General features: G+C 48.5%; 1 protein-coding gene across 1 annotated transcript in view; it reads left to right on the top strand.

Moving 5' to 3' along the window:
- LOC104035823 (sodium- and chloride-dependent betaine transporter) overlaps nucleotides 1-26,080 on the top strand; it is a 30,995-nt gene extending 4,915 nt beyond the window's left edge. The window contains exons 3-14 of the mRNA XM_009489245.2: nucleotides 644-784; nucleotides 2,391-2,478; nucleotides 4,078-4,210; nucleotides 7,104-7,238; nucleotides 9,483-9,586; nucleotides 11,150-11,274; nucleotides 11,565-11,677; nucleotides 13,005-13,142; nucleotides 14,579-14,681; nucleotides 20,683-20,783; nucleotides 21,870-22,040; nucleotides 25,937-26,080. Of these exons, the coding sequence (XP_009487520.2) occupies nucleotides 644-784; nucleotides 2,391-2,478; nucleotides 4,078-4,210; nucleotides 7,104-7,238; nucleotides 9,483-9,586; nucleotides 11,150-11,274; nucleotides 11,565-11,677; nucleotides 13,005-13,142; nucleotides 14,579-14,681; nucleotides 20,683-20,783; nucleotides 21,870-22,040; nucleotides 25,937-26,080 (1,496 nt within the window). The remainder of the gene's footprint in view (nucleotides 1-643; nucleotides 785-2,390; nucleotides 2,479-4,077; nucleotides 4,211-7,103; nucleotides 7,239-9,482; nucleotides 9,587-11,149; nucleotides 11,275-11,564; nucleotides 11,678-13,004; nucleotides 13,143-14,578; nucleotides 14,682-20,682; nucleotides 20,784-21,869; nucleotides 22,041-25,936) is intronic.
- The last annotated feature ends 1,473 nt before the right edge of the window (nucleotides 26,081-27,553 follow it).

The raw sequence follows: 27,553 nt of genomic DNA, 5'->3' as shown, positions 1-27,553 counted from the left end.
TCCCTGGGGAGTCTGGGACCTCCTGTGCTGGAGACCCCTGAGCTCTGGCACGGGGCCTGGAGGTAGACAGCAGTGGCATCTCAAAGGGCACTGACGACCAGTTTTAAACAAATGAATTGGGCCTTTCTAACCCAAATACCATTCTGATGTCTCAGTGAGCAATGGGCACAAGCAGGACCCAAGACCAGAGCTCAGCTCTTAAGTCTGTACTTCTGCCACAACACCATACTTTATGCATGATGTAGATCAGCTGTAAGAACCCTTTTTTCCTGAGTCTTTCCAGAAGGAAACCCACCTGCATTTCTTTTCTTTAAAGGCTAGAACTGGTTTTCCCGCAGGAGAGTCAGTGTAATGCAGTGGCATGGTAGGGGTCAGAAAAAAGTTTTCCTATCAGCGAAAGGTTTTCTCTCTGTTCCACCATAGACCTGTCAGAGATATGAACAATGTTTCCTGTCTGCATGCACAGTCACAAAATCTTTTCTCTTTCCCTGAGGTAAGTCTTGCCCTATTCTCTAATGAGCCATGTGGTTGATGTTGCACCCTTCTTACCATGGCATGGTCTATGTCTTTGTTTGGGGTTAAGCCCAACATGTCGGGTGTTGATTGTCAGCCCCATCCTCACCTCCTTTGTTTTCCTTCACAGGAATTGGATATGCCTCACAAGTCATCGAGTGCTATCTGAATATTTACTACATCATCATCCTGTCCTGGGCCCTATTCTACTTGTTCAGCTCCTTCACAGCGGTGCTACCGTGGGCCAGCTGCAATAACCCCTGGAACTCAGGTACACCTTCCCCTGATTGGCTCCTAGCTCCTTCCCAATTCCCAGAAATTATTTGGGTTTTGTAGAAAATATTTTTTATTCAGATAAAAAGCTCTCATGAGCTGCAACGTGGCTAGGGACTCCTGCAAAGGTGACTGTCTTCATTCACCATGGGTAAGTGTCAGGAAGGGTGAGTGGTATGACCCTGTGTCTAGCAGCAGGGGACAGTAAAACTATTTCCACATGGACATGTTTTGGGTGTTGAGACTTCACTGAAAAAAATGCATTTTCTGGGAAATGGGAGAGGTAGATGGGTTAGGAGAGTTTTCAAGCCAGGCTAGAGTCCTCCTCACATGTCAGGAGCTTTTCATTAGCTCTGGTACAACAATTCATCTCACAATTCCCTTACTCTACCCTACTCCTTCGGAGTTACTGGGGCAGTTGCTGCCATGTACTAAACAGTTTCCTTTGTGTGCTCAGCTTTTGGCTAAATCAGGCCAGGCCTGCACTGGAGGATTTTGCCAGTATGGGTCTCCCACTGCGGGAACCAGTAACACAAGGCTCTAAAGGCACCATTTTTCTGGTCTAATCACATCCATACAAGCTTCTCTGCCATGACATTGGCCAGGGGTCTCATCTCCTCATGCCCACAGTTCACATAACTGTGCCCAGCAGATAAGACCTAGCTTTGGCTTTATTCAAGGCACTTGGGCTGTGCCTGGGAAGATGGGGTAGATGTGAAGTAACCCGCATGGATCTGATGTCCTTGACAGGCCTTTTTTACCATGTTGAATAGGTTGTTTTGCTTTCAGTGGAAAGCCAGGCTGGAAAAGGCTTTGGCGGCAGCTGGGTTCCCTCCTTTTTTGTCTTGGGTCAGATGATTAATTTCTGTGATGTGTTAAATTTCTCCACCCCATGGGCCGTTCACTCACAGCTTCCTTTGCCCCTTCATCCCAGCAGAGGTAACCAGCCTTTTAAAGAATGGATCTGATTCCTTCAGCTCCCCCAGCATGGGTTGGTTTGTGAGGAAAGCCACAGATGTTCTCTTAACAGGCAGAAGCTTCCCAGCCAGAGCTGGGCTTCCTCAGTTTTCCAGTGGATTGCCTTTTGCCTGCCAAATGCAAGATGAGGTGCATTTCTTGGATGCATGGCATCTCCTCTGTTTTTAGTAATTTCACGCTGTGTGACAGTGTTGGGGATGGCACGGTGGAATGTGAAGACATCTGTGGCATGTGTGAACATATGCATGCATGTGTGGACAGGGAATGGTGTGTGATGTGGGAGGAGAATGGGATTTTCTATCCTGGCTACTCATAGTGGCTATCCCTCAATAATCTATATTTTGCAGCCATCTGGTTTCCATTTGGCAGGGAATTGCTCTCTCCTTCCCCTCTCCCCTTCCCGAAGCCCTCTGGCTACTGCTGGATTGGGATTCGTAGCTGGGGAGAGCCTGAGTTTAATGAGATGCTTAATGAGATGCAAGAGTTTAATGAGATGCTTTATTGCACAGGGTGAAGGGTCTCTGTGCTGCCAGAGTGAGGGTTAGGGTATAGAGGGGAAGGAGCATCCTTCATGGAGGAGCCTTGGAGAATTTCTCTGGCTCATCAGCTTCCTTTTCTTTTGGTAGATCTCTGTGTGGACATTCTGAATAGCTCCAGCTTGGACAACAGGACCTTGCCTGCGAATGCCACCTCCCCAATGATTGAGTTTTGGGAGTACGTGATCGCTTTCCCTCTGTTCAGGCTCCTCTGTCACCCAAAGGCTGCAGCTGTACGAGTACCCAGGGGGAGGGCTGTGCGTCTCTGTAGGGCTAAGTGAGGTGCCACATGTTGGACCCAAACATGGGGAGCACAATGCCGCAAGCTGCCAAGGAGATCAGCACAAAGCCCAGGGGCATGAGAACTAGATACACCCCGAAGGCTGCTCACAGAGTGCCTGCCCACGGGTGCTCGTGTGCGCACATGCATAGGCATGGTCCCTTTCTGACACTGAGGTGCCCGGGTGAGTGTGGCCAGAGAAAGAGGCACCAAAAGAAGATAAAGGCTTGCTGTAATCAGGGGGTACTCATGTTGGGTGTTGCAGGCTACTGTTGGCAGGCAAGCATGAGAGGTCAGGGCAGACTGAACAGTCCTTTACAGTGAAACAGAAAGGGACAAAACTACCTTTTCCCTTCTTTTGACCATGTCTTTCTTGGTCCCTAAGGGAAGTGGTCCATCAGGCTGCTCAGGCTTATCCCTGGAAAGCAGGGATCTGCTGCACATGGGTGAGAAACCAGAGAGGGGCTTGGGGAGTTTTAGTCATGGGGCTGGAGGCAACAAAACACCTCTGAAAGAGAGGTCCTACAGCAGGCCAGACGGTGTCCCAGAGGGGGTCATCACTGCAGTGTGGAGAGGTTAAAATGGCTGCAGGGGCCACACTGCTTTTCCACACTCAACAGGGGAAGGTTTCATAAAGAAGAGGGGTGCCAGCGGCTCAGCTTTAGCAGTATTTTTCATTTATGGCCTCTAAAGTGCTTCTGAGAGGGTTGAGTGTCCTTTGTCCCTTGCAGCCACCACAGGGCACAGAGAAGATGAGATGTGCCCATGGGTGCAGAAAGAGTCCACAGAGTGCACACCCCCCCCTCCTGCCCTATTCTTTGCACATACTGTTTAGCGAGAGCTGTGACCCCTCTGAAATGGTTGTTCAGGTTTTCTGCACAGGTTGCAAGGGCAAGGGGGCCCCAGGGAGGCTGGTTTGGGGAAAGCTGTGTAGAGAAATTGTAAGTGTGGGGTTGGGCTGCTGGGACTGAATGAGCTGCAGTGCTGACCTCTTGTATGGCCCACCTTCATGATGGTGAGTCTTCAGGAAATGAGGCTGAAGGAAGGGCATAGGAATCATAAACCCCATTTATGCTTATGTATAGGGTGTCCATAGTGTATGGGGAGGCCAGAAGAAGAGCAGTGGCCATGGGGTGATGATGACATTGGTGGCCTGCTTTTGATTGAATAGTGTCTGCTGGGCAGCTGCCAGGGAGGGGTAGCAATGTGGGACAAGTGGTGATTTTGTGCTGCATGGGTCTGACAGGCACGGCACCGTGGGCTTGGAGAGTGGGAGGGCTCGGGCTAGCTACAGGGCACAGGGGAGCGGCTTCAGCAGAAATGACAGAGAGGGGAGCCCTAGGCAGAGCTGGGGTGATTCACATGGCTGGGAGCCCTGGGCAGATGTGTTGTGGGTAGTCTCTTAAGTCTTTGAATGGGGTGATATGGGAAAGGCCTGTATGGATGGGTGGGGTCTGGGGTGTTAATGCTTCTCTCCCTGTCCCTGGACACCGGCAGGAAGCGAGTCCTGGGGCTCACGGATGGTATTCACAAACTGGGCACTGTGCGCTGGGAGCTGGCTCTGTGTCTCCTGCTGGCGTGGATCATCTGCTACTTCTGCATCTGGAAAGGGGTCAAGTCCACAGGCAAAGTAGGAACGGAGATTGTCCTCCTAGTCCATAAGCCTCCTTGTACCCATCTTACATTTCTTCCCCAATCTCTTTTCCCTCTTCATGAAGTAGAGGCAGGAGACACACAGGACCAAAGTCAAACGTAAAACCTGGTGGGACTATACTGGTTTACACTGGTTGTGTTTGACCTGTAAGAGGAAGAATAAAAGAGTAGGTCGAATAGGGAGGGGAGAACAGAGAAAGACCTGGGAACTGAGGGGTGTCTTGGGTCACCTTTTCCCTTGCAGATACCCACAGTGGCTGACAGATACGCCCCAAGTGCCCTTGGGAACCATCCACTCACCAGTGTGTTGTCCTGGTGTGGCTTGCTGGTGTTTTTAACAAGATCATCTGCAGTGGCAAACTTCCTACCCCTGGCAATAATTAATCTCTTGAGCAAAGTAGACAAGCTGCTGCCTGTAACCAGCTCAGTGAATAGATAATGAATCTCTCCTGCTTCTTTGTCCTGCAAAATACTTGGGGTGGGAGAGGTGTCTTTGTGCTCTCCTTTGTACTCTCTCCCTGGCTCTGTGGTTTTTGGCTTAGCTGGTCACTTTTTGCATTTTACTAATGAGGCTGGAGCCAATACTCCCTCCTGATGTTAATCCTGTAGATCAGGTGGACTGGTTATCCCTCTGGAGTGAATGAGTGTGTGATGTCTTGGGGTGGGTGTTAGGGACGCTGCTATGGCCTTAACTTTTTCAGGACCTTCTTCTTTCCTGGAGCTGCAACGAGACAAGTGGGCGATTAATGATGGTTGGGTCTTGCGTGTGTCCAGGGGATGATCCAATAACAAAGGGAGGGGAACCAATTTCTGCAATGGCTGCCTTCCTTCAAATCACTATCCCTAGTATTGGCAGATGTTCCCTGTAGTACTGGACACCTGTGTTTCAGTGTCAAATCTCATCTCCCACCTTAAAACTGCACTGGGCACCCATTTTTAACAGAGCAAGACAATAACTTGCTCTGCTCGCTAGGTTTCTCCCAGACTTTGCCGGTGACTCTGGATCTTCTTAGTGCAGACCTGCTGTCACCATGTCTCAGGGAGTGAGAACCAGACTGCACATCTATAGGGAGAGGGGATGCTCCACATTTTAAGTCTTAAATCTCTGATGCTCCCTGGTTCGAATACCACAGTGCCATCTTCACAAGAGGTATCATTCTGATCTTGGGAGATTGGGTCTGAGAGGCTGTTTGATCCACATGGAAGTCTAGTTAAGTCATCCCAGGTTCCCTTCAGCTCTCAGCCCTCTCTCCACCAAGTGTCTCCTTTGCCCAGTGCTGCTCCAGTGTGCAGAGCTTGCCTTGCAGGAGAAGGCTAAAGAAGTTCAGTCAGGCTGGTTGGGTTGATTGGGTTTGGCAAAGTCAGACCAGAAAGTGAGAGGAAACAAAGAGAGCAGGTCATAGCTGGAATGGTTTTCCTGGGACCACAGAAGATTTTTCCTTCAGGATTTTTAGACTACTGGTCTTACTTTTTACCACATAGATGTTAGGGACATGGTGCAGCAATACAGGGTGGGTTTTTCTGTCCCAAGACATACCACAGGCCAGACAGGCCAGCTGTCTTCTCTGCAGGTAGTCATTTTGAGTTTTACAGAGGCACTATCAAAAAAAATCAGCTCCTTCCTTCTTTTTCCTCACTGACTACATATTAGGTTAAGCAGTAGTGAGGTCCCAGGAATTCTGAGTAGGTGCATAATTTTGTTTAACAGCTGCAGAGTAAACAGGATGTTGTGCTTGACTGAGAGGCTGCTCTAATCGGATAACCCTGCCAGACCCTTGTGTTTATGCTTCTGTGATTTAAGGAGTCCAAACTTAGAGAAACAATAGCGACCTCAGGAAAATAATTTCAAATAACTCCGTGAAGACCCATTTTCTTTAAAAGCCTTTTTCTTTTATTCATTTTGCCCACTCTTGTGCTCTTTCCATGTTTCCTTTCCTTATGCATTCAGGTGATGTGTATAAATGTTCCCCAGAAGTGATTTCTGAAGGTAGTTTTTAGTACTTGTGCCAAAAGTGCTCGCATTCTCATTCAATTGGGGAACAGCAAAAATGCCATGTACTGTGACTTATTCGACCAATTATCACTAAGCAGAAAAAAAAGTCATTTTAGGCCCCTCACTATGAATCCATAGAGTAAACAAGCCTTCACATTATTTGGATGAATTTTAATAATGAATAGATGTTAGGAAGTTGCAACTTGCTCACAGACACTTTGCCAATAGAAAAAAAATAAAATGTTACTTTAGGCAATGGATTAGAAATGATTAATTCTACTTTTCTAATATTTATTTACATCACACCTAGGAAGAAGTGAAAAGAAGGTTTTACAAAAATAATGGCCTATATTTTCTTTAAAGGCTTTAAGGTGCCCCCATTTTTTACCTGTAAGCTCAGAGGCATTGAAAGAATGAGGGCGCCGCATGAGCACCCCTGGAAATCAGGTGTCTCAAATTGGGCAGCAAAAGTTGCTATTTAATTTGGAAAACTCTTGCTGGGAATAGGACCATTTCAATAACTCCTCATTAAAACTCAGTGACAGGAAGAGATCTGGGTTTATTCTGCAGCTCTAGAAAGATGACGAGAACAGCTGGAGAGCAAGGAAATTACACTGACTGGAAAGAGAAAATAAAGCAGAGCAACCAGTGGCAGAGTTTTGGGTGAGGAACAAAATGTAGATTAAGTAAATCACTGGTGAGATGTAACCTTCACTAAATTCTTTCCCACCCCTCTTCTACGCTAGCAGTAGCAGCTATAGCCAATGACAGAGTCCAGGGAATTTTGCCAGGGGGTGGGGGGCTGCAGGTGAGATGAGATGATGCCTGCACCCTTTCCCTGCTGACCCTCTCTCTTCTTGTTTCCCTGCGCCCACAGGTCGTTTACTTCACTGCCACCTTCCCATACGTGATGCTTATCATCCTGCTGGTGCGAGGAGTCACACTGCCCGGTGCTGCTGAGGGGATCATCTTCTACCTGAAGCCAGACATTTCCAGGCTGGCAGACCCGCAGGTGGGTGGGGGTCAGGCAGGTGCTGGCCATGGGAATGTTTCCAGCACCCTGACACTTGGATCTGCTGCTAGCTGAGGATCTAGCTGTCTTCTCTGAAAGGAGACCGGCGAACCAGTGAGATCTCCTTAGAAGACCTGAGAGGGGTCTCACCCTCCTGCACAGCACAGCCTTTTTGCTCGTGCATCTGCAGCATATAGGCATATTAGGTCATTTCCACTCATGGGCTCAGCAAAACCAGAAGAGTATATGAAATACTCAGCATGTAACAGATAATTTTGCTGGGTCTTAAATGTAAATAATTAAGGAAGGAGGGGGGGAAATGATCTACCACTTTTCATTTTTTCTGGCCTGGTTAGCACTTAGTTTGGCTCCAACAGGGCCCTCCCAGGGAGCCCAGGGCCCCTGTGCTTGCCGATACTGAATGCGTGCAGGTAATGCAGGCTGGGTTGCACGTTTGCTTCACCCATCCTAGGGGCTGGTCCCACTCGCTTAGGTCAGCAGCTGGCCAAAGGCAGCACATCAGCCCCTGCCACCGCTCACTGGAGCTCATGGAAAACCCCCCTGGCAGTGGGGATGCTGTGTACCCAGAGAGGGCAAGTCCAGATTAGGGCAGTGGGTGCAGCCAAACCCTGGACCTGTAGGGTAGTCTGAGTTGGCAGGAGGTGGGCAGCACCCTTGGGGGCTGTGCGGGGCAGGCGGCAGGATCCCCCCTTGGAGGATCCCCCCAGGGTGTCTGCTCGGGCACCTTTCCGTAGCAGCAGGTTCCTTCCCTTCCCCATGTGGGCTCAGCAATGCTGTGCAGGCTGCCTGTGCCGTCCCAGGGAGGTGCTAATGCAGAGTCCCCCCCAGAAGACCATTTAAATGACACTGTTGCTAATTATTCCACCGCTGAATCTTTTCGTGGAGGCAGCCAAGCAATATGCTTAGCCCACAGTCTCAGCTTACCTCCCACATCTTCCCAGATGGCCAAAGCCCCAACTGCTCCCAAACCAGCTGCCAAACACACTGTCTTCCCCCAAAAGGCTTTCAGATGCAATTATGTGTTGTCAATACAAAATCTGTGGTGCGCTGAATGCAAAGAGCCAGCTGAACGTAAATGGAATTTTAATATCAAAATAAATAACAGGGGGGTGATGGGGGCTGAGTGTGTTTTATTCACAGTCAGAGCTTATTCACTGAAAGCCTCCCTATCTTTCACAGCCTAACTGAAGCTGACATGGTCTTTCCAGGCTGCTGCAACCCAGCATAGCAGGAGTGAGAGATCCTGCTACCAAGTTTAGGCAGAATGTGGGGCTTTGGTGTAAAGCGGGATGTGTGCCCGTCCCCATGCCTGAAGGGCTCCCATGTACGTGCCTATCTGCGAGAGATCTGCATAAATTTAAGCAGAAATGCCTGGGCTGGGATTTTTTGAAGGCTGCCAAATTGCAGCTGCCTGCCCGCTTGCAGCTGTGGGCTGCTTAGAGGAAAAAGAGAGTGAGTGGGAACACACAGACAAACAGAAAGGTGGGCTGTTCTCCTGCCTGCCTGCTAACTCGAAGCTCCCAGGGCTTTCCCTGGGAGGGTGCGAGAGTCGAGCTGCAGTTCAGCCCACAACACATGGAGTGAACAAGGGACTACTCCATGGGTGAGAGGGCTGGAGCAGCAGTGAACAAGCCCACTCAGCTTTTCCCATGCAACGCCAAAGCAAAGGGGAACGTGGGTCCACGACACCCCATCAGCCTGATATCTCTCTTCCCAGCAATTTTCCCCCTGTCACCCTGCACTGCAGCCTCAGAGATGTGGGAAACCATATTCAGGAGCAGGGAGAGGAATGCACTGACCATGCAAAGGATTCGCTGGCCCTCCTTTGGGTTGACTCACCAGTGGCTCTGCGAACCCGGAGCCACGCAGGGTCCACGGACACCTGCAGTGCCAACTTCAGCTGGAGCCATGCTATCAGGGATGCCATCTCCACCCAGAACGCAAAGATGTGGGATGGAGGAGTGGTGTCAGGCATCGATCAGTGCCCCATGTTACTTTGAGTGGGATGTGAAAATATGGTCCCCTCAGGAGCCTTTTCCTAGAGGGCTTTCCACCCTATAGCTCAATTGTCCTGGAGAGGTATCCCAGTTTCTACATCCACTGAGCCCCCCTCTGTCTCATGCAGTTTGTTCTGCACTGATGAATGGGTTGTTTCTAGACAGGGCATAGCCATTTGTTTATTTTGTTGCCAGGTCTGGAGACCACTGACCTTCTCTGTTCCAGGTCTGGATGGATGCAGGCACTCAGATCCTGTTCTCTTATGCCATTTGCCAGGGTTGCCTGACAGCTCTGGGCAGCTACAACAAGTATACCAACAACTGTTACAGGTAAGAGGAGCCTGGATTCCTCACATCCTTCTGGAAATGTGCTCAGAGACAAACAGCACAGAGCTGTGTTTCAGGCAGGCTCTGCCCTCAGGGGAGGCCTTGGGTCATGCTGCTTTGACTATCAAGCTGCTCAGAGTGTGGAAGCTGCAGAGGACTCAGTGTAGGGACAGAGAGTGGCTGAGGGAACACAGGAGCTCCAGCAAATGGCTTTAGCAGTGCTCTCCCCTGTGAGTCAGCTTGGAAATGGGAGAGATTAGAGGAAGAGTGAAAATGGAGAGTGTCTCCAGCCACTGTGGAGACATCATGGGCTATTTTGACAGGGTGAGTGAGCAGGATTGGCACAGCCAGCTCTGCTGTCACTTGCTAGGCAGGGGAGATGGTACAAAGATGATGGCTGGGCCCCCTGTCTCCAGTGTTTTACTGCCATCAGGGTAATGTATTGCCAGTGGCATTTTCATCCTATCAAGAAGATTAATCAAGTCTGTCTGGCCTCCTCCTTGCCCTTGGATTGCAGATCTATTTTATCCATGGCCTGACATGGAGCTCAGTGAAGCCATCAGGACCATTTCTGACACCTCTCACAGAGCCCTGAGGAGTGAGGGCTTTGTTATTCCTTCATGTATTGCTCTGGCATGGATGGGAAAATATAATGGTACTCTGGAGACATCAATCATCTCTCCTCTTCTTCCATTCTCCAATAGGTGCTGCCACAGCTCTTGGTCAGGCAATTAATACTTTCCCCTGACTCTCCTGAAATGTATCTGTCAGTAACAGCAGTGTGCTGATGCCTTCCTCTAACGCCTTAGGTGCCTTGGACTGGCAGCTTAATTCTGGGTGGCCCAAATGTGCTGGCTGTCCATGCTGCCCTATGGCAGCTGATGCTATGGGTCTGCTCTGTCAGCTGCCCAGGCAGTATCCTGGGGTGTGGGGTTTTCAGCCCAGCCAGCTCAGACTGGTGCCCCATTTTGGCAAACAGAAGTTTCAGGACAAGTGGCATAGCATGCTCCAACCTCCATCTGAGCATAGTTAATAAAGACAGTGTAGACACAACCCTTGTCAGGTGAGGATTTTTGTTAACCCATTAGTCCTTGTTTTACCAGACCTGCTGAACCTGTATATGCTCATGCTTTCAGATGCTCCTGTTTCTTGGCTATGTTTACTTTTGCAACCTCTTCCCTTTTCTAATTTGCTATTTTCCTCATTTTCTCTTTGTTTTTCTTATTGCCTTGACTCCTGTCAACTTTTTTGTTGCCATGACCCTATGTATATTATTGTGGCATCCTATTCACAAGCCACTGGTGGTGCCCTATGTCTCTCTTTGTACCCCCTATAGTTCTATAGCTCTTGAACTGTGGGGTACAAGGTAAGTAGGCTGATTTTTGGATCTCTTCTGTTGTGAGCTTTTTACTTCTGAGGGAGCTCAAGAGCAGCTGTTCCTTGGCTCAAAAGCAGCTGTTCCTTGGTCCATGCTGTCTGGCTGGGGAAGCTGAGTACAGACATGATCCCAAGTGGACCCATTCTGCATTGGGAAACACCAATCTTTGTCTGGTCTCTTCCCTGCAGGGACTGCATCATGCTGTGCTTCCTGAACAGTGCCACCAGCTTCGTTGCTGGCTTTGCCATTTTCTCTGTGCTGGGCTTCATGGCTCAAGAGCAGGGTGTACCCATTGCAGAAGTGGCTGAATCAGGTAGGTTTTTCCAGGAGACTTCAGAGCCAAGGCAAAACAGAAAGCCTGAGGGGGAGGGGACTTTTCTGAGGTGAAGCCTGGGATGTTATCTACATTCTCTATCACTGTGGGTGTCCGGAGTGAGGTCTGCAGGACCAGCGCTTCCCAATGTGGCTTTCAGCCCTGAGTGGTCAGGGAGCCATGGTGGGGTAAGCTTTGAAGCAGCATGTGAGCTCACTCTGTGCTGCAGGGTGGTGGTGGCAGGCGGTGGGGTGGGGGGAACTTGTGGTCATCCTGCGGTCTGTTGGCAGGTCCTGGCCTGGCTTTCATAGCATATCCAACAGCAGTAACGATGATGCCCGTGTCTCAGCTCTGGTCCTGCCTCTTCTTCCTCATGCTGATCTTCTTGGGACTGGACAGCCAGGTACAGCAAACTCACCCTCCTCATCTAACACCCAGGTGCCTGTCCCCACCCTGAGCACTCCCCAAGGCCATGGGAAAGGATAAGGTGGTTATGTGCTTTGCTGGTACCTCAAATAAGTTCTCTGCATTGTCCACAACATTTTCACAGTGTGGGAGCTCAGAGCCTGGGCCAATGGGAGGTCAGTGATTATGTGTGCTGGCATCTCTGTTTGGCATCCTTCTCCCTGTGTGTACGTGAGGGTGGCCCAGCTACATCCCCTCCCACCTCTGTGCCAGCACCAAAACCTTGCAGACACTGTGGAGTGAGGCCTGGCACAAAGCAGGGCAGTCTGGGAAAGGGAACGGGTCTGTTTTCTCCCAGCTGCATCTCACCAGAGCAATCCCTGTGTGTTCTCCTCACTGGTGTGCCCATCTCTTACCCTCCCATACCCCTGTTATGCCAGAAGCAAAATCCAGCACATCACCCTGCAGAGCACAGTGTGCAACCCTGGCAAGCCAGCATGATGGCAACGAGGGGTGTCCCAGTGTGCCTGCCAGGCAGGTTGCTCTGCTCAGGCTCCACTTTACAGCAGCTCAGCCCCTGCACCTGGAGGTCCCCTCCTGCCTCATCTCCCTTACAGCTCTGCTTCATGCTGGCTGGGCTGTCCCAGCGGTGGCTGATGTTCTCTTATGTATCCCATGGGTGACATATGGTGCAGGACTGAGAGCCATGGGGTGATGAGCAGGCATCCTGCCCCATGGTCAGCCCTGAAAGCCAGCAATTTGCTTGTGGAACCCACAGCTGCCCACTCTACTGGGTTGTCCCAGGTGATCGTGGTGTCTTTTGCAACCAGTCCTGCTGTATGAGGGGTGTGCTTGATGTTAGGGTTGAGCTGTGCCCTCACAGTCACTTGGCTCTCCTTAATTGCACAGTGGCAGGGGGAGCTCCCCTCAGTCACAAGGGTTCCTTGTGCCATCTCAGGTGCTTTCTCACCCTGCTCAAGGGGTGCAGTCTGCCCCTTACCTCCCCATCCCTTGGTCATTTCTGCTGTGCAGCAGCGTGCTCTGTTGGGTTTGAGGCAATTTGTCGCACATCTCACAGTTCATCCTTCCAACATGGGGCTGTACTTTTAACCCCTTTGCTCTGCAGCTCCAGAGGAGGCCTCACTGATATACTGAGCTGTGTTTGGGTCCCTAGCAGTTGCAGCTGGCCCTTGGAAGCAAGACAGACAAAAAGAGAAAACAAAAACATAAGGATTTGGGTGGCTGGAGGAAAAAAGGACAGTGAGAAGGAATGCTTGCTTGGGGAAGGGGAGACACTGTTTTTTCTAACCTATCTTCTTCTGCAGTTTGTCTGCGTGGAAAGCATGGTGACAGCTCTTATTGACATGTTCCCGGAAGTCTTTCGGAAGAAGGGGCGTCGGGAGCTGCTGATCCTGGCCATTGCAGTCACGTGCTACCTGCTGGGCTTATTGCTGGTCACTGAGGTAAGAAAGGAGTAGCTGGGGTACAGCTGAACACCAGAAACCCTGCTAGACTGCTCTGGAGGAGTGGGTAGAGACAGCAAGCTCATCTTTGATGCTGTTAATTATCCTTCATTTCTAGTGCATTAGCTGGTGTCTCTCACAGCTGGTTCTGCTTTTACCCTGCATGATGCTAGTGTACTTGCTGCATAACTGAGCCTTCCAGAGAGACAGTCCCACAGCCCTGAGAGGCCGCCTGACATACAGCTTTGTGCAAATACTAGGCCTGGTGGCTAAAACAAGCTGAGCTGCACAAGCAGAAGCTCTTCTAAGGGCAGCGATCATTTGCTGGCTGCTTTCCACAAGAAGCAGAGCAGTGGGAGGGAATGGCTGCACTGTAATCCTGCCTGAGCCAGTGGGGAGCCTGTGGTCCCCAGGACCAGAAGCAGCAGAGCTATGTTGGTGTGATGCTATGCGCACAGTGTTTGCCCTGCTCTGCAGCTAATAGCCAAGCTCCTCTTCCTGCATGGTGGTGTGCTGTGCTGTGCATCCATATCTCATGCTTGGGTGCGGGTCTTAGCACTCCTCTGTGTTGCCTCCATGTGCTGTGTAGTGACAGCTAATTCCTGCTAAACCTCTTAGGCACTGCTGAATGATCCTTCAACAGGATCCTGACAAAGGATTTGCTGAAGGCAGCTCCCACTGTGATCGAGAGAGCTTTGAGTGAAACTGTATTAAGGGTTCTCATGGCTTTTGCATGCCTCCTTGCATGGAGGCATCTACTCCCATTGTTGCAGGATGTCACCTCATTCATGGTGGGATGAAGGGGTAACTGCTCTGCTACTCTGGCAGTGTCTAGAGCCCTTCAGCACTATTTGAAAGCATCTGCTTGACTTGTATTGGAGGGGCTTTCTCTTTGAGAAAACACATGAAGATATGGGAGAGGAGTCATCCACTGACCTGTAGAGGTAGCTGATGGCAACTGTGCAGGGCTCAGCTGAAGGCAGAGGCAGCAGGGGAGCCACATGCCTCCACCATCGCAGGGCTTGGTCCTTGAGCAATAGGTAAAGATGGATGCAGCTAAAATGAACTGTCTGAATGTCCTGATCCTCATGATCCCAGTTTCTTGGGTGCAAAGTTCTGCACTGCTACATGGTATTTTGAAATGATGCTGGAAGCTTGCTAACTGATTTAAGCAAAAAAACTGGCTCCTGCTGCTGTGGACATAGAAACCAGCCTAGCCCAGCAATATCATAAAATGGGCATGAAATGCTCTCCTGCCACCAGGCCTGACTGTCTTTTTGGGACAGAGTGGGGGCAGCCCCAAGAGAAGGCTCTTCTCCTTCTCCCACCTGCTCTAGGTGCAGTGTTTCTGCTGCTATTCTTCTGCTTGCCTCAGTCATTTTTCCCTCACATGGAATAGTCCTGCCATGACTCTGTCTTCTCTACCTCTTCAACAGGGTGGGATGTACATCTTCCAGCTCTTTGACTACTATGCTGCCAGTGGCACATGCCTGCTCTTCCTGGCCATTTTTGAAGTCATCTGTGTAGGATGGGTGTATGGTAAGTGAGGGGCAAAAACCTGTGTTCCTCTTTCTCAAGGCAAGGATGGGGGGTTGAGAAGTGGGAGTGGATAGAAAAGATTCTTAGGGGGCAAAAAAATGCTGTAATTACCCTCTTTCTTGTCTGGTTTCCACTGTGTTTCCTTGCAATGTTTCTTAATTGCTCCACATTTAGAGTGGGAATGGTTTTTCCTTCTCTGAAGGTTCTTCATGTTGAACTACCTTGCTGCTCTTCCCATCTGCCCTTTGAATTAGAAAATCAGCAATAGAGGAGTGACTGCTATTCTTTGGTCTCTGTTACTGTCTGCTTACCTTGTGCCCTTAGTTTAGTCCTGTCAGTTAATTTAACACAAAATGCTGGGATGCAGACTGGTTGTGTGTTACTTCTGCGATGATAGATGCTTCCTGTTTGCATGGGCTGTGATGGCACTCCTAAAAGAAAAGGGAGGGACTGCTCAACATCCCACAATCACACATCCACTGGCTTCTAGCTACACCAAGCAGCATGGCCATCCTAACCTAAGGAAAACTTGCAGGCATGAGCATCATGTTGTGTCTCTTTCAATGCCCAGGAGCGGATGCTCAGGAAGGAGTATAATAGCAGAAAAGTTAGCAATGATACTTTCTGTGAATATTCTTCCAGCTTCTAACAACTTATTATAGAACCATGGAATGGTTTGGGTTGGAAGGGACCTTTAAAAGTCATCTAGTTGTGTCTCATCCTCCCCCGCCCCCCAACATCTGTCACTAGATCAGGTTGCTCAAAGCCCCATGCAACCTGACCTTGAACACTTGCAATGATGGTGCATCCACAACTTCTCTGGGCAACCTGTCCCAGTGTCTTAGCACTGTCATAGTAAAAAATTTCTTCCTTACATCCAATCTAAATCTACCCTCTCTCAGTTACCCTGAGAGTAACAACTGTTACCCCTTGTCCTGTCACTACAAACCATAGTAAAAAGTCTCTCTCTGTCTTTCTTACGAGCCCCCTTTATATATTGAAAGGCCACAACAAGGTCTCCCCAGAGCCTTCTCTTCTCCAGGCTGAACAACGCCAACTCTCTCAGCCTTTCTTCACAGGAGAAGTGTTCCAGCCCTCTGATCATTTTCATGGCCCTTCTCTGGACCAACCCTAACAGGTCCATGTCTTTCTTGTGCCTTTCTGGTCACAGAGCCAGATGCAATACTCAGCTTGTTGCCCAGGGATTTCCAGATCCAGAAGTAAAATCTATTTATTTCTCTTCTGTTATTTTTTCCAATTTACTCAGGTAAGCATTTGTCATCCACAAAATGCTGCAGCAAGGAACTCCATGGCTTGGTCAGGTGTTGTGTGAGGAGTCACTCTCTTTTCCTTGTTTTGAATCTGTCACCTGGTAATTTCATTTGGTGACACCTTTGTCTTATTTTAGAAGAGACAGTGAACAGTCAGTGCCTGTGTGGTCTCTTTGGTGCTTACAGTTTTATAGCAGTTGCACTGGCTGTAGTGCAGTTGCTGATGAAGGAGTTACCAGTTTCTCCAAGTGCTTTACATACAGCAGGACCCAACTGTTAGTCTGGATGGACTCCTCTCTTACTGAAATGCTAGCAGGTCCAGCTGCTTGGGCTTGACCTCCAGGGAATGCAAGAGAAGCAGACCTGTGAGAGAGATTTATTCTAGAGAGATGTCATTCAAGGGAAGCTCACCTGAGAGCTTGCAATACCAGACCCTGGCCAGATTTTAATTTAGAGTCACCTTCTACCCAGTCCCTGTGGGATTTACAGGGGGATGGAGATTCTCATCCACCTGTGGCAAGGCTTCATCATCACTATGCTCAGTTACATGAAACTGAATTATGCTTTAATGTATAGAGCCACCCTGACATTTTTACAGTCACACCGGCCACATCCCTTTTCCGACAACCCATGGAGAAGAGCAATGGCAGAAAATGAGCAGCAGGAGAGATGCTGCTGCCCCAGCAGCCTGGAAGGGGGACGGAGCATCTGGGGACTGAGAAGTGGCTCTTTCCCTCACCACTATGGGTTCATTTGCCCCACTCTGCACAGTGGGATTTTACCATCTTGATGTTTTGCTTTCCATCCATTGGGCTGATTTTGGTCTGAAATGTAGTCAGAGGACCAAGGTGAGGCATCCTAGTGGAAAAAAAAGTGCCTGGTGCCGATTAATGTTTTTTTTGTCCCAGCCTCAGAATTGGCAGGGCTGAGCCTCTTGCTTACACTGTGAAGAATTACAGCATTTTTGCTAACACAAATATGCGTTCTGAGTTTCCCCTCTCCCAGCACATACGCCAACCACCCACCACTTGGCAGCTTCCCTCTGCTGCCAGGCAGCTGCTCTCTCGCAAATTGCTGAGGATTTCCTCCTGTATTGCTCTCTGCCTGTGAAAGGATTGTGCAGCATCAGACCTGCTGATCACGTTACCTAGAGGGGAGGGCTGAAGGCATTTTGGCATTTTTTCCCCTTTCTCCTCTCTCCCTTCCACATTGGGACAGCAGCCCTCATATAAGCAGGCATGGGTTTTCAGCACTGGGATTCACAACATGATGCCACTGAAATGTGCTGTAGGGAGGATATTTTCTAGGCAGTCACAGCATGCACATTAGGATTAGCTGTTCCAGGAGAAAGCGAGTGCTTCCATCGCTGCAGGAGAGCTGGGGCTGAAACCATTAGGACTGCTTACAAAACTAAAGCAAACCGATGCCAGCAGGTACCTGTGGGTGGCCCTAGGGTGAACCCATGTTGTGCTGGTATAAATCTTTGTCTCACTCTCTTGCTCACATGCAGCGTGGCTACGAGAAGCCACGGCCTCCTTCTGCCTCGATCCTGCCTGTCAGGCTTGCTCTGGCTGTGTGTGCTTTATCCTCCTGGATGCACCTAATACAGCCAATCTTACACTTATTTCTAGACCATAAGGGGCCTGCTCTGTGCAACTGGTACCCAAAGGGTGCGCATTTGTTGCAGTGCCACAATGCCTCTTCTGCTGGCATTTTGCGCAGGTTTGTCACAGGTGTTGATGCTGCAGGTTTGAGAGAGATACAAGCTTAGCACTATGGCACAGAGATGGGGTCATCACCTACTGAAATCCTTTGGATGAAATTTGATACAGTGGAATGCAAATAAATGCAGCTTGGGAGAAAAGATTTAAAAGGGAGGGCTTTTTCATAGTTTCCAAACTAGCAGATCTGTGAAACTCACTGTTTCTAGATACTGTAAAAATAAAATCAAATCTTTGTCCCTTTCAGTTTGGGTATCACTTGTGGTTGCTATAAGCTACATAAAATGAGAAGGGCTCCATAAGGACAACGCATGAGGATGTAAGCAAATCTCTAGTTGGGTTCATGTGAAATTTATTCCCATGCATTCATGTAGCAAAATTAAATGATTTGTCAGAAAAGCATGCAACAGCTTTCAAGGTATATGGATTGGTCAGCACAAGAGAAGTAGTACCAGCATGCATGGATGACTGCCCTGTGCCTGCGTACCATTCTTCCTTGCCTTGGGATATTGGAGATAACAGCAAACATCTTTGTTCATTCCAACAAAAATCTCTTTGGGGAAATCATTATGGTTTTCTCTGCAGGAGCTTTATCTAATCCTTCTAATGTGCTGGGAAGGAAGAGGGACTGCACGCATCCTCCAGCTTCTAATTTGCTCAAGAAGCCAATGCTGAGTAATTGAACTGATGACTTCTTAAGCTTGATTACTTTTTCATCTGCCTGCGAAATGTAGAACATGTAAAATCTCCTGTTCATATACTCTCTGAAGACATTCATGTTAGTCCCCATCGTGTTTCATCACATCACCTACTGACTGCCACAGTCTGTGGAAATACAGGACCTGATGGTTGTACTACAGAGAATAGGGATAAGGGCAGGTGGAGGCACACTGTAACTAACAACATAAGGCTTGGATTGTTTTCTTGGTGGAGGATGGATATCTGTTGTGTCTTTCTTTTTGTTTGGTGTCTTTGTATTTCTTTAATTGCTATGTCTCTTACACTAGATCCTAGATCCACATTTGCAGTGAAACTCTGGCTTCCACAAAGTTGTGTTACAAATGAATTTATCCATCACGTCTGACATCACAGTGTGTTTCTGTGGAAACACTGTATGGTATAAGAGACTGTGCTATGCTCATATTCTAAACTGCAAGTTGCATCATTTATATATCTCTTCTTTTTTTGCACCCTGTAGAAGATTTTGTCTTTTTGGCAAAATAATTTTTTTATACCATCTCCCTTTCATCCCCAGTATATTTTCAGAAGTGCTATCTGAAGCCTTATGATATTTACAGCTTGGAAATTTTAGGTTCTGTTCTCTGGTGTAGGCTGGGCTCCCACACAAGGCTGCGTGTCCCTTGATATGCCACAGCTTGTTGTCTTTGCTTGAGGCTACTTGTTAACTTGCCAACTCAAGATGGGAACCATGAGGTGTTCAAAGAACCTACCCTCCCCAGCCTCCTTCAAAAAGCTGGGTTTAAAAGAGCTTTCCTGTAAACATTAGTCATGGGATATAGAGAATAATACAAAGAATTACAAAAAAGAAAAGCATACATACCAAATTTTTATATTTAAAGGAAACATAATACAACAATTTCATTCTAAGGCATAAAAAACACAAACCAAAATAAAACTCATCAAACCCCAAACACTTGCAAGTGTGGCCAGTCCTCTGGGTGTATATTTTGCCCAGTCCAGACTTCTGGTGTTAAGATGCAAAGAAGGACCAAAACAGGTCTCATCATGCTTGCAGGTGGGAACTGCAGCATGACCTTGAGTTCACAGCGGGATGAACACCCCTAAAGGCAGAGCCCTTCTTTATCAGCTAAGCACTGTGATTAAACTTCAATAAGACAAATACGGTATTATTTCATCCCAGAAGTGCTTAATTGGTAACCCTTCCTATGGACAGTCTAGCTCAATTTTTTTTGTCTAATATTGTTACTCTATTTTGCCTGAGGCAGTCTGATATAGTACCTCTGGTTAGCTCTAGTTAGGAAGAAGTGAGGGCATCTTATGAATGACTTTTTGATTATTCTTCATTTTACATCTCTTTTTGGTGAATATTAGGCTCTTGTTCCTTGAAAACATCTTAGAGCTTTCTACAAGGTCGGCTGAAGTCCATGTGCATTATGCCATCTTCTCTATATGCCATTGCATACATTTCCTCTTTGTGCTTTGGGTTGGAAAGAGTCAATGGATAGGGTCTGGCCAGTGGCAGGACTTTTAGATGCTCTTCAGAGGTATATCCCACCCTGGTGCACCATGAGATTCAGGTGTGTCCCGCATACCGTGAACAGCAAAATCTAGTAAGTGAAACTAATGAGAGAAGGAGGAGGAGATCAGGCACCCACAGGAAAGCTCCCACTGGACAGTACAACAGCACTTGCAGATGGAAGATTTGGTTTCCAGCAGAGTTTGGATTGACAGGTCTTCTGGGTTTATGCCAAAAATAAAATATTCTGTGGAAAGCAAGCTCTTGATGACAGGGGAAATTCCCAGCTCAGTGTGGATTCTTGACATGACTCCCCTGCTGTACCAGTCTGGTTACAAAGAGAGGGTTTTGTTGGTGTCCCCCATTCTCTTTGTTCCTTTTAGCACTCTGGGCTCACACAATCTCATGTGCTCAACCTGCAACAGCTTTCCCTTGCTGACCTATAAACTAGGCACCCCTCCTTGCCTTGTGATGGTCCTTACCACCTCTTAGTGGCACATGGGTTGCATCCTCTCACTTGCAGCTGCTGCTGTCTGAGGGACAGGGCACTTCTATGTCAAACTTTCTGATAACTTATGGCTGAAGTTAAAAAATTCCATCTGTACTTAGCCATAGATGGGCCTTTTCAATGCCAGAAAAGCCTGTTACCTGCTGCTATACTATTAAGATAGATGAGTTTTTGCAAGGGGTAAACACTGAGGATAAAGAAAGTTGGGATCTGATGTGAATAGTGGTTGAAGGAAACAACTACCTGACCTCTGACTTTGTCTCTGTGCCGGCTGGTGGCCAAGGTGCCAACCGCTTCTACGACAACATTGAGGACATGATTGGTTTCCGGCCGTGGCCCTTGATCAAGATATGCTGGCTGGTATTCACCCCAGGTCTGTGCTTGGTAAGTGCAATTATGGCAACATGGCATATTATTCTGAGTCCCTGGGTTCCCAGTAGAAAAGGTTGATTTGTCTTCAAGGTGCTGCTGTAACGTTCAAACTGCTATGGAGAAGCAGAAGCTTGTGCATAGCTGAGGCAACAATTTATTTCTTTTGTAAAGCCTTATCTTTTTCCTGGAAAATTGATTGAGCCTGAAAAGCCATTTGTTTACTGTGAAGGCAAAGGGAAATGTATCCTCAAAATCTGGAGAGGTTTGGTCAAATTACTTTTCAATAGAAGACCACTGAGATTTACCCTGTTCTGAAATACTTGCTTCAGCCTGTGTTCCTGTGACCTCCTGTGGTTCAGAAATATCTTTCCATGTCCATTTGCTTTCTGTGTTATCAAATCTCTTTTAAAACTTCTGTGACAACTGTGTTTAAAGAAAATGCACCCTAGGTCAGGCAAGTTCTTGCCTGTTTTGAGTTTATGTCCAGTCTTGCTCTGTGGACTTTCACATGATTTCTGAGCCAAATTCTGCTCCTGCATCTGATGTTGAGAGTTGTTTTCTTTGACCTCAGTGGGAACACAGATGGGATCTGTAGCTACAGCTTACAATAGATTTCTAGTCCTTTGTCCTTAGGCTCCAACAGGACTTGAATATCAGGCAAATATTCAAAGCAAGCCTGATCCAGCCCAAATCATCTGTGAGCTCTGTGGCTAGAAAGCCCCAAGAGGGGTAAATCTGTGCCTGTGTGGTACTTCTGGAGGGCTTCTGTCAGGGATAACAACAATTCCTGACTTTGATATGAAAAAATGGCTGTCTTATTGTTGCTGGACCCTCAGAGCTACTGCCAACTTTGCTTAGGCTGAACCCTGAAGAAGCCTGAAGGCTTTATACTGCAGAGAAGCCTGGCCCTGGCTCTGAGATAACTCCTTGTGTCGTTAGCATGCACCAAGCTCTGCCTCGCTGCAGCTAGCAAGGTCCATGCTAGCTCATGCAAGACTTCACTCTCATTGCCACCCAGCCGGTGCTTGCAGGGTGGCCAGGCTGCCCAGCTTTGCTGCTCCCTTTGCTCTGGCTATGTCTGTGTTTTCGGCTCCACAGGCTGTCTTCCTGTTTTCACTGATCAAGTACACACCCTTGAAATACAACAATTCCTACGTGTACCCACCCTGGGGCTACATGGTGGGCTGGCTGATGGCACTCTCCTCCATGGTCTGCATTCCTCTCTATGCCATCGTCATCCTCCTGAAAACCAAAGGACCCCTGAAGCAGGTACTGGGATTGTGGTCACTGGATGAGTTGCTGCTGCTTCCCCCAGATGGCTCATGGGAAGGGCCTCAGGGAAGATTGCAGCACATTTCTCCCCTGAGAAGGCAAGCGGGGTAAGAGTGGCCCTTTCCCAGAATGCCCAGTAGCTCTTGCTGGCAATTTGGAGGGCTTGGAGATTCTCAGCACAGCTTCCTGGTAAAGGGTCTAGAGCACAAGTCTTATGAGGAGCGGCTGAGGGAGCTGGGATTGTTTAGCCTAGAGAAGAGGAGGCTGAGGGGAGACCTTATTGCTCTCTACAATTACCTGAAAGGAGGTTGTAGTGAGGTGGGTGTTGGGCTCTACTCCCAAGTAGTTAGTGATAGAGGAAGGATAGAGAGGAAATGGCCCCAAGCTCTGTCAGGGGAGGTTTAGATTGGATACTAGGAAAATTTTCTTCATGGAAAGAGTGGTCAAGCATTGGGCAGGCTGCCCAGAGAGGTGGTGGAGTCACCATCCCTGGAAGTGTTCAAAAAATGGGTAGACATGGCACTTGGTTTAGTGGGCATGGTGGTGTTGGGTTGATGGTTGGACTGATGATCTTAAACATCCTTTCCAACCTTAATGATTCCTAGTTTTTACTGTCATTAAAAAATAATCCAGCCACCAAGCCAGGAAACATGAAATTATTACTCTACCCTTAATTGGTTTAGTGGTGGACTTGGTAGTGTTAGGTTAATGGTTGGACTGGATGATCTTAAAGGTCTTTTCCAACCTAAACAATTCTATGATTCTGTGATTCCAGGGTGGTCATCAAATGTCCAGAGTCTCCCATGAGACATTGCACCACCATGCTCAGTGCAATATGTAGACATATGCAGAGCTCCTCTTAATGCTGGCTCCACTGGATGGCAGAGGACCCCCTCAGAATGGGTTACCTGAGGTCACAGGCTGATTGATTTGTTTTATGGTTCAGGTGGTCCTGCTGACCATATAAGTAAAGATGGCACTCCACCACCTTTGGCTCCCCTTTTGTTGTTGACTAGTGCCAGTGCAAACCAGGTGCAAAACCAGGATCTGTTTTGCCTTTACTTCTTGTCCCTTGCCCCTGCTCCCCTTTTAGTCCTGAGTCAGGACTGTATTATTTTCTCTGAAGAAATTACTTGTGGCTATTAAAGATGACATGCTCACAGAGCTATAAAGGTCTACCCTGTGCCATGCCCAAGCCTGTCCTCTTTCACTGTAGACACCTTGTCCTAGGAAGAAGTGTGCCTAGGAAGATGGTGTCATAGAGATGACACCCCACCTGGCCCATGAAGAAAGACCTGAGTGATGTACAGTGCATATAAATTTCTGCACAATTTATCTTTTGTCCTTCCCCATCCTCACTGACTGTAGGCTCATCTGCAGCTGGTTGGGGTGGGGAGCAGGTGAACAGGGGCCAGGATCATCCCCATGGCTGTGGTGTAGGTGTGACAGTCACATTGTGGGGCCCTGGGGAGGAGGAACCTGCACTGCCAACACAGCCAGGGACGGGCTGGGTGCAGGATGTCCTCGTTGGCTCCATTGTCTCAGGGAAGGTGAATCTGTGCCCACAGGAACTCTTACTTGCTGGCTGGGAGATGTGACTAAATAGGGAGTGACAGGAATTGGGGCAGAGCTGACTAATGCCCATGTCAGGCTCAGCAGAAGATACAGTGCAATGCCCAGACAGGAACAGTAGCGATAGAAGTCTTCAGTGACACAGTAAGAGGGGCATAAGCTGTGCAGGCAGGGAGGTGGAGGAGAAGTATGACGCTATGAAGTAACTCCTGTTCAGCTGCCTTCGGCCCTTGGGCCTCCTGGTTGCCGTTGGTGGCCACGAAGAGATGACAGGGTTGGGAGGGAGCTGTACACCTCCGAGTATGAGGAACTCCAAGTGAATCTTGTGCCAAGGTGTTGCAATATGATTTGCTCCAAGTTCAGACCTTGAGTCCAGCCTTTTACAGCCCTCTCCTGTGCTCTGGGCCACTTAGTGGTAATGCACCTGTCCTTTCCCATGGCCAGTTTGAAGAGTTTGACTAGGTGGCTGACAACATGTCTGACTCCCCACAGCTCAGATGTTTCATATGTCTAAATGAGGACTTGGAGCTGTCAGTGAAGTAATTGCTCGAATGTTCTGCCTGCTAAACAAGTGATATTTCTCACCTGTTGCAAAGTGCTTTGAGCCTTTGGACTGAAATGTTGCTGTGAGTTGTGTTAATGCTTATTTTACAGCACATCTGAGGAATTGATTTGGCCAATTTCAGACTGAGGGTTTTTCTATTTTCCCTGGTTTAGATGATATTAGTTGTAATTTCCAGGGACTTCTCAGTTATATTAGTATGAAGAAACTTCCAAGGATGTGGTTTAGGCAGGTAGGAAGGAATCAGATGCTAAGCCTGGGTTGATTCAGGGGAGAATCAAAGCCAACCACACGATACCTCCTGGAATAGTTGCTCCTGTTTTGAAAACAGGTTTTCTCAAAATATACCTGTTCCCATTTTCCAGTCACACCCCAGAAATGTACTGAATTAATTTCCTGACACAGATGCTTCCAGGAACAATGCCTTTCAACTGAATATTGCAAACATTCACTGAAAGCAAGTTTGTAATTGGTAATTATGATCATTCACTGCGACACACTGAGTCCTCTTGTTACACTTGACTGACCAAGAAACATGAATGTTGTTTCCTAATGTGTCTGATTAAGACAGCTCGAGCTCCAAAGACTGACAACTCTCAATGAACTGCTCACAGAGCACCTGCAGGCCGAGGCCGATTTCAGAAATCATGGGGCAGATACTTTTGAATAAATGAGCAAAATCCAGGATTCTGGCAGGCACTTCAGAAGGAGTGGAAGCACTGAAATTAATCCAATGAGTCATGGATGAATTGCCTGTTCTGCTTGTGATGCGCTCAGCAAGGGAGGAGCGTGCACTGGCCTGAACAGCTTGTGGCAGAAAAAGTTAGTAACTGTGAAAGTTGGTATTCAGCAGGGAAGTGATACACTGGCCCATGGAGCCAGGCAGGTGGCTGCAGGATGCTGCGTGTTACTTGGCTTAGGGAGGAGCCCAGGTGCTCAGGAAGGTGTGTGGGACCAGGGGGGCTTCAAAAATAGGATGAGAAAGACTAGAAATTCCCAGCAGCTTCCTCTGCGGACCAGCACCTTTTGCCCAAAGAGCTCCAAGTTCTTTGCATTTTTTAAGAATAAACTCCCCAAAGCTGACACAACACTAGCATATATGTGTGTGGAGCAGCCTGCAGCACCCCTGTGTTGCAGAGGACAGGGGGAGCTAAGGGCAGGCAGCTGCCCCACAACCCCTGCCTGCGGCGTCACAGCCTGTCTGGCTGGAAGAGGGGAGCTAGGATGGCTTGGGGGCAGGAACCAGTCTGCGGAGGGACTGCTCTACCAGGGAAGTGCCACTGAGGTAGGTATCACCTACCCTGTTTTGGACCATAGCAGGAGATGCCCAGCACTTTCTGATGGTCAGACCATTTGGAAGGCTCCACAGCTCCCACCAAAGTCAATGGGAAGCATGGCTACTTGGCACAGAGGAAAAAAAAAAAAGGGCTTTATGGTGGTTTTTCCGTGGCCACAGAAAATGTCTGTGGGGCTGATTGCTAACATCCTTTCTCCCAGAAACATGTCTGTGATGAGCCCTGTGCATTGGGTTGTTAGTCTAAGGCCCAGGTTTGAGCCCAGAGTTGGATTAATTGTCATCGAGAGCAGTTAAAGCGAGCCTGCTCTCCTTCCTCTCCCTTTCACAGCCATTTGGTGGGAGAGGCTCAGGGAGGTGGGGGCATTAGCTCTCTAGATGCCTTTGCCCCCAGCAATGGTTGTGGATCACTATTGGGTGTCAGTTTGTTTATCAGCTTAATTAACAGAGACTTCCTCTCCGCAGCGGCTGATACAGCTGACTTCCCCAGCGGAGGATCTGCCGCAGCCAAAGAAGCACATGGCAGGTCTGTCCGAACTGAAGCGCAAGGGATGGTCCCCTCCAGCCCAGGAGGTGCTCAGCATCACAGAGAGAGAAACACACTTCTAAGGCACGGGGGATGTCTCCTCCATACCCCGGACTGATTCGCTCTCTCCTTCCTGAAGTGGTTTCTTTTCTCTCCTGGGCTTTTCCCTTCTCCCCTTCACGTCTGAGACAGAAGCATCCGGGACACCCTCTCCTTCCAGCCAGCTGGCTGCACCCACCAGGGACAGCATTTCTTTTGACTCCCTGGGGACAACTCTCCCTGTCAGCAGCTGGGGAGAGAGCAACACGCTTTTGCCAGAAGTGTCCTTCAGTACTGACATTGGAGGGGAAGAGAAAAACAATGTATTAACAAAAAAAGAAAAGGAAAAAAAAAAAAAAAGCGGTCGTATTGGGAGGAGGAAAGGAAACTACAGTGGTGAGAGGGAGCAGAGAATAAAGGTGTGCAGGAGCAAAGTTAGGGATGCAAAGGCACAAAACAATGGGGCGTTATCGCAGGGAATAAGTAGGTTGGTTCAGAAGTACATAAGAAGCTGGAGGATGACAAAAGAAAGTGCATTGCTGGGTCACCTATGTATGAGGGAGCCAGGAACACATCATTGGCAATGATAAAAGGAGTCTGCAGTGTTAGTAGTTACGGCTTCAGTTGTCACAGAAAGGGAAGAGTGACGGGGTGCTCGATGCAATCATAGGTGATGATGGATCTCAAGGCAGTCTCAGGATGGCAAGAGGGTGAGGAATAACTATCTAGGGGACTCGCTCTTGGTCAAAATGACACAGCCCAGTGAAAACACATCTGAGAGTGAAACAGATGAATATTTGACAATTCTTTCAGAAAATTCATGGAGTGCAGGAAAAGTCCCAGAGCAGTTGGTAAAAAAAAATGAGCTGCAGCACAGCAGGGAGAAATGAGACCCTGGGGACTGCACGCCCACAAATTTAACTGCCCTGCTGGGGCATTCTGTAGAGGAATTAATGAAGGAGTTGATGGGCCTGCTTCTGCACTGCAGAGTAGCTTTGGGGCGAGGGTGGGAGCAAGATTGCACTCCCTTGGCTTTGCTGCAGATGACTGCTCAGGGGATAGGGAAGACATAATCAAGTGCAATAATCATAACCTCAGGCAAGATAAAACGATAATTAATAGGTAAGATGGGTTCATTGGAAGCAGATTGCGTCAAATTAAAGGTCTCTCGCTGCCAGGGTAGTCATGAATGTGAGGCGATGGCTGGGAGGGATTGCGCTCAGATGCGGCATTTGGTGCGGTGCCACACAGCTCTGTCCTGTGGAGGCTGAGGCTGTAAAACTCCCTGCCAAAACCTGCTTGAATGCCTATCAGAATTTCACAGCTAAAACCACAGGAAAAGGCAGTGGCAGGATCCCTGCAGGAGCTTTGCTGTGGTGGAGGGCATATGCGCTGGTGCGTGGCTGTGTTGCAACAGTGGCGCATCAAACCACGCCAGAGAATGGCCATTAAAAAGAATCACAGAAGCCACAGGCTCCTTTCCCTTGTTCCTCGTTCCAAGTAATTGCTTTTCCCTG

Source organism: Pelecanus crispus, chromosome 1, assembly GCF_030463565.1.
Source record: "Pelecanus crispus isolate bPelCri1 chromosome 1, bPelCri1.pri, whole genome shotgun sequence".
Lineage (NCBI taxonomy): Eukaryota > Metazoa > Chordata > Aves > Pelecaniformes > Pelecanidae > Pelecanus > Pelecanus crispus.
The sequence above is the reverse complement of the archived record's forward strand: the minus strand, read 5'-3'. Positions and strand labels throughout refer to the sequence as shown.